The 7189-nt window shown below is 37.0% G+C and overlaps 2 protein-coding genes across 4 annotated transcripts in view; one reads left to right on the forward strand and one right to left on the reverse strand.

Annotated features, from left to right (window-relative positions):
• The first annotated feature begins 328 nt into the window (after positions 1-328).
• Positions 329-2358, forward strand: chchd5 (coiled-coil-helix-coiled-coil-helix domain containing 5). Of its 3 annotated transcripts, none has more exons than XM_084116880.1 (4): positions 329-461; positions 766-906; positions 1710-1861; positions 1986-2358. In XM_084116880.1, coding segments are annotated over exons 1-4 (321 nt in total). In that variant the 5' UTR covers positions 329-459; the 3' UTR covers positions 2012-2358. The 3 variants fall into 3 exon arrangements, with proteins under 3 accessions (XP_083973006.1, XP_083973007.1, XP_083973008.1); XM_084116881.1 differs by having other exon boundaries at positions 363-461; positions 733-906; XM_084116882.1 differs by having other exon boundaries at positions 381-461; positions 666-906.
• Positions 2359-3467: 1109 nt separating this feature from the next.
• Positions 3468-7189, reverse strand: part of lmx1al (LIM homeobox transcription factor 1, alpha-like) — a 26711-nt gene continuing 22989 nt past the window's right edge. Inside the window, exon 9 of the mRNA XM_084116267.1 lies at positions 3468-7189. This exon is cut by the window's right edge and continues 1197 nt beyond it. The gene's annotated coding sequence lies outside the window, so the exon portion shown is untranslated.

Consider the following 7189-nt stretch of genomic DNA (forward strand, 5'->3'; position numbering starts at 1 on the left):
TCACAACAAGTGATGAAGATCCCTCTGATGGCACATAATCTGCTTTCCTCTTGTATGAATGAGAATATGACTTTTTTGTTCGTTGTTTCTTTTTTTATTGTTTTTCTTGGGAACTTCAGTATATCACATGCAAATATTAATTTAAATCGAATTATTGTCCTGAAATGTAACTCCAGTAAAGAAAAGCATGACGATGAACAGTAAAGTAATCATGCGATGAAATGTAAATAAAAATGAATGTTCTTTTAAAGAAGTGTGTAGCGCAAAGCCACGCCCATTCTTTCACGCTATAAGTGAAACGACCAATAAGATCACGGTAAGTGTAAACATTGACCAATCGAATTCCTCCGGCGGGAGCGCGCCGCGGACGACGTTCCCTTTGCACGTGTGCGTGTCTCTGCGTGATGTGCCGTCGAGAGTAACCTTCAGCAAACCGAGTGAAAATCGAAGGTGTTCAACATGTAAGTAGTGCTGATTGACAGCTGTGTGTTAAATGCTTGTTTTATATTACATTTGTCATGCTTGCGCTGTAATACGATGACATCAGCCTGATAGCAAACCAAGCTATGTTTAAACTTCATTATCTAAAATGAACGGTGCACTGTATGAACTAGAATGTTTTCTTTTGTAATAATAACAACATTCTCTAAAACTTTATTTGACAGACTGTCGTTGAACGCATTGGTCGGTCACCTGCTGCAGTGTTGATTATTTATTGTAATTTGCATTTAGGCTAATACAACATATTTAACTGCATAATGACAGGGAGGCAGCAATGGCCATCACAACCAAATACTGCCAGAAGGAGCTGGAGGAATATGGGGGCTGTGTTGTTTCTCATCCAGCATCATGGCAAGAGAAGTGTCTAGACCTGAAGCTGAAGGTGGCACAGTGCACTTCATCACAGTATGTTCAAATGTCATGCTTGCAGACAAATGCATTTCCATTTATTTGCTGTGCAAAGCTACTTATTCTTATTTATATCACAAATTGATGTAAATGTGATTCTTCAACATCAAACACGTTTCTTCTGTCCCAGGGGTTGAGTTGTATTAAATGAAAAGATTTGTGTAGGTCACATTAAAACTGCCTTCATAAAATATATAATTTAATTTAACCACCCCACAGTTATGCCATCACACAAAATCAAATATGAAGATGAAATATGAGACATCTTATTTAAACTAATTATGATTAGCTTATTAAATCATCAAGCTAATCCTAATTACTTGGGAACAGAATATTTTATATTTTAATTTTCCATTAAACTGTATTTTGTCTTTTTTTTTCCTCCAAAAATTCCTGTTATTTAATTATACATACATATGAAATATTAAGAAGACAACGGAGTCTGCCATTGTATCTAAAATATGTTTACATTTTGTACTTTCTCCACCACCTAATACTATTAAACATAATGCATTGTTTGAGATGTGATACTGGTAGAAATGTTCATGACATAAGTAAAACTGAATGAATAAAAATGATTTCCCCTGAGCTATACATTATATCCACTGCAACACACACACACACACACACACACAATATCCATTGTTTGTAGACAAATTAAATAACTAATGAGAGTTTACTTTTCCCTAAAACTGATGAAACAATAATGATGTGTTTAAGACTGTTTATTTACCCGGATTCCAATACAAAGGGCTTTATTTATGATGTTTTCCCCCACTTTTTCTTGCATCTCAATGCAGTCCTGTGATAAGGAAGATCCGAACAGACTGTGCGGGTGAGTTTTCTGCGTTCGAGAGCTGTCTGCGAGAGAACCAGAGCTCTGCCGAAGCGTGTCAATCTCACCTCACCCGTTTCCTTGCCTGTGTTGAGACCGTCGACCTTTCGGGAATAGGTAAGCAGTGAAGTATGTGTGTTTATATAAAGCTAAAATCTGACATGCAGCTTGAATTTATTACGGAGAGTACAATGCATTTAAATATATATATAATATATATAAAAACTTTTTTTTCCAACAGCAAATGCTGCGCCTCAGCCCACATAGATGTTTTCGCCTTTGTTCTGTCTAATAAGGACAATAGCACTGGTGTTTTATACTCAATAATACTGGGAAGAAATGGATTATGGAAATATTATATTTGAAGAACTGCAACAGACACACACAAGAACAAGAACAGACCTAAATCTTTTGCACTGAAAAGATGCAAGAAAAGAACCCCCCCCCCCCCCCCCCACATACACACCACACACTGTGTAATGTGATATTAGATTTTTTTTGTTTTTGTAACTTTTCACACTATTTATGAGAGAAATCATTTTTAAAAGGTTTCCATGATATTAAAACATGAAGTTGCAATAAAAAAAAAAAATGCATTTCAGTTTTTTTCTCTACAGCTGTCTGCTCTTTTGATGATTGTGTCCTACCAACAGACCATTTTGTTTCACTGTTAAATCCTTAAATTCAAAAAAACATTTTTTCATACACCAATATGAAATTCTTCTGTGAGAATCTGATCGCGGTGGACTACAGATATTAAATTATATTTTTTAAGAAGAAAAACAATGAACCTCTATTCAAATCAGTATTCTAATTAGGAGACTTAGTGAGGAAAATATTAAATTCTATAATTATTTTTAAATGAACATGCTGTTTTCTTTTTAACATATGCGAGTATTTACATATCTTAATATCTTTTATAAATTTAGCTTAACCTATCACTGAAACATGGATTCATTTTAGATCTATATTAACATTCTTTACTACAATGGAAACACAATTATTATGATAAAATGTTTATCTTCAGTTAAAGGGGCTATATGTAGAATTCAGAAACCCTTGTTATTAGCGACACCGGTGGTCATTAAGTGAACTGCAGCCAGCAACTTATTGCTCGTGCTCGAACTCGTGCACACATAGTTGAGGCTGAACACATGATAAGGCCTTCTTTCTTTCTTTTTTTTGCTAGAAGTTAAAAAGTTGGAAATACATTTGCAGCGATATACTTTTAATGAACATCCCAATGCGGTCCACGCTGCTGAGAGTGACGGTTAGATGAATAAGACAACAAAAAATAAAACGGTGAATAAACGGCAGTTCAGATAGCATCTGATAACGATGTGGATATGTTTGCACGAGCTCTGCAATTCACAGGAAACATGTCGACAGATGAGCTTATTACAATTACACTGTTATAATAGTTTGATTATAAAGTATGCTATTTGAGATAGATCTGGCTATGTGAGACTATAGTTTGAATGAATCCATTTTGTTTGCATGACACATTGACATTACAGTACAGAATGGCTCTTTCGGCATTATCTTCACTTGAACTTTGTATAATGCTTTCATGTGTTCTCCGGCTCTCCGGGATCGTGCATAACTGTAACAGTCGTTCACATAAAAATCATTGTACAGGCTTTTATAGACAACCTAGGAAGTTGGGGAAGGTCTCTTTTTTTAAAGTTTTGTCACAAACTGTGGCAATTAAAATGCAATTAATACATGAAAATGATAATTCATTTATGCCGTTATGTCAATTATAAATGGTATTTCTTGTTCTCTGTTAGTCATCGTTTGAATGTTTTTCCCCTTACCTTGGCGTCACAGTATAATATTAAACCAAAGAATGCAGACATGTAATATCTCCCCCTCACATGCCCACCGGTTCCCTGCGTCCAGGAACAAAAGACTGTAGGGAGGCATTAGATTAGGATTGCTTTGACCGCTGGTTAAACGGGAGGGAGGACACAGGGTTCTGAGCCTTTGACCACCGAGTTGAACAGATCTTTCATTCGGTTCATTATCAAAAGTGGAAAGAAATGTAACTGTTTTACCAGAATCACATACTTCTCAGAGTGCATGAGCCATAAATCACACAGCCCAGCGTCAATGTTTGAAATGACGAGTTATATTGAAAAACCAGAGAACACTGTTCACAGAAACACGTTCACTGAAAGTCATCACACTAAAAGAAACGGAAAGACGCACCATTCATCTCCCCATCAACAGCTGTCATCACCGCAGTCCTTTGGAGAAATATTATAACACTCTAAATAAAACAGTCCAGTATCACAAAATGGTTCATGAATATGTGAGCAGTCAGCTGCACACTTGATTTACAAGAAAGTCATGTCCAGTGTACTAGAAACTACATTCCAGTCAGGATTTTCATAAGCAGATTGAGTTACTGTACATTCTTCAATATAAATAATACATTTCACATAATTATCATGCTGCAACATAAATATTCCAATGCTATTGTTGCCGATAAAAATAGTCAACAAGAACATAATGAGTAAAAATAGGTGAAGTAAATAACTACACGAATAACAATAGTGCTAATTACAACAACAGTCATATGACCAACACATTTAGTATATTACAATAAAGCACAATTAGCAACTCTTTGCCAAATGTACACGTCCTGTAACATTTAGGGGTCTTCTTAATACTTTGTGCTATTTTTCCTGTCAGTACTAAAGAGTTAGATGTCATATTTATGATCAACCCTGTAACTGTAGGCTAACTAACCCTGTAAAAGCAATAACCCTGATTATTTCCTCATCTCAGTTTGGAGATTAGAGCACATCCCTATATTTTACCTGATGCCTAACAATCTAAAACCTACATGTTTATCATAGTCGCCGTACCACCATTTTTGCTACGGTATACAAATCAAGGCCCTTTATAGTTTTCACATTTCTCACTTTTTTGATCAGAGAAAATTTACCCTGTGTCCAAATGTTATACTGTTTAAAAACCTGAGATTTAAATTAAATAATCTCATTTGTGGTTTTGTTAAATAAAATATTAAATTACAGCATAATCAAGACTCCCTCACTATTTTTTTTTTTCTTTGAGATATCTACTTCAATTTTTCATTATCTTACAGACATTTCATTGTTTTATGGTGTACTATTTTAATATTTTGTCTCTTTAATTGTCTAATGCACAGTTAAGGCGGCTTGAAACATTAAACAATAAATCTCTTTCTGAGAAACTGCCAGTATTTAAAAACCTAACAAATTAATTCCAAATTAAATTTCTTTATAAAAAATACTGCACCAGCTGTCAACATTTCTAATTTGTGAAAAGGAATTTAAAATGTTAAAGGTGCACTCAGAATTGTTTCTCATTAAGAGTTTTACACTTCAAAAAATCAAGTCTTCAAAATAAAATAAAAATGTTTCCCCATTTTATTAACTTTTTAAAAAAATAAGTCTATATAGTATTTATTATTTTTTATTTCAGTTTTAGTTTTAGCCTGTCAAGTTAAACTAAATAAAATGTTGCCTTGGCAGCTTGATAATATTTTACTTTATTTCAAGCTACAAAAATGTTTTTTTTTTTAGTTAACTATACTAACCCTGCTTCAAACTTTTGTGTTTGTGTGATGCTGCATCCACGCCACTAGGTGTCAGTGTAAGTCCAAGACAACTGCTATATCGGTCAGCTTGACATACATAAAACTACTGAGTGCACCTTTAATATACATTTTTACTTGACAAGAAATATTAATGTACATTGACTTCTAGCCAGCATGCTAGACTATTTTGGTTTTCACGTTAGATTTAAATAAAAGCTGATTCCTTTACATAAGGAAGGTCATAAAGATTGCAAAGCAATAAGAAGAGAGTGGAAATAGGCTTGGTCTGTGTCAGAAATCACTCCTATATCCTTTCATTATTTGAGGGGACACAGCCATTTGTAATGCTGTTTGAAACCACAGTGGACAGAACTTCCGTCTCACTCGGTCTCGTTAACTCGTTCAGTGGACAATATCAGTGGAGTAATGTAATGAATAGAGTGCTGCAGGGATGACATAATTTTGTCGGCCAAAACCCAGACATGAGTTAGCATTTTAGCACTTCCAGTTCCATCATCCTAAAAGTCAATGGGTTTTTGGTTAAATGCCTGAAATAATGTCTGTGGTTAACATAAGCTCAATTTGATGTTTTATTCTACAACATAAAATACATCATTAAAAGCTTTTTTTTTGTCTTGAAAAGGGCGTTTACTAACAAGTGGCTAAATGGGACTACAGAGGTTGTTTGGCACATTAAAGGTGCAGTAAGCAATTTCTGAGAAACACTGTTGATATTTGAAATCAACCCAAATAAAACACTCCCCTCCCTTCATTGCTCCGTCCCCAAAACGCACAAGAGTACAAGCAAGAGTTGGTTGTTAGTCGCCAGCAGCTCCAGGCAAACAATAAAACTCAAAACTGTCCTGTTACTAAAGCTAACATTACAACAACAGCATATCTTGGTTCTGTGAAACAGCAAAACCAATTTTACTCGCATATGGAGCAGAAACAACACAACCTCTGCGTCTGTTTCAGGCCTTCCCGCTCAAGTCTCTTCAGCGCTGGAAAGCTTTTCTAATATTAAGGCGGGTCCTAAAGCTCTTGCCTTATCATAACCCTTCTTTTACCACTTATATTCATCTGACCTTTTCTCTTTTGTAATGTCTCTCAGCCATCTCTTTCTACAGTCTTTCTTCAAATCTCTGTCTTGCTCACTTTCTCTCCTCCTCATCATGAGTGGACACGCCCCCTACTGCTGATTGGCTCACTCACCCTCCTCCTCATCATGAGTGGACACGCCCCCTACTGCTGATTGGCTCACTCACTCTCCTCCTCATCATGAGTGGACACGCCCCCTACTGCTGATTGGCTCACTCACTCCCCTCCTCATCATGAGTGGACACGCCCCCTACTGCTGACTGGCTCACTCTCTCTCCTCCTCATCATGAATGGACACACCCCCTACTTCTGATTGGCTCACTCACCCTCCTCCTCATCATGAGTGGACACGCCCCCTACTGCTGATTGGCTCACTCACTCTCCTCCTCATCATGAGTGGACACGCCCCCTACTGCTGATTGGCTCACTCACTCCCCTCCTCATCATGAGTGGATACGCCCCCTACTGCTGATTGGCTAACTCTCTTCCTCATCATGAGTGGATACGCCCCCTACTGCTGATTGGCTCACTCTCTCTCCTCCTCATCATGAATGGACACACCCCCTACTTCTGATTGGCTCACTCACCCTCCTCCTCATCATGAGTGGACACGCCCCCTACTGCTAATTGGCTCACTCACTCTCCTCCTCATCATGAGTGGACACGCCCCCTACTGCTTATTGGCTCACTCTCTCCTCCTCATCATGAGTGGACACGCCCCCTACTGCTTATTGGCTCACTCTCTCCTCCTCATCATG

Source organism: Abramis brama (assembly GCF_963993115.1).
Source record: "Abramis brama genome assembly, chromosome: 1".
NCBI classification, from domain to species: domain Eukaryota; kingdom Metazoa; phylum Chordata; class Actinopteri; order Cypriniformes; family Leuciscidae; genus Abramis; species Abramis brama.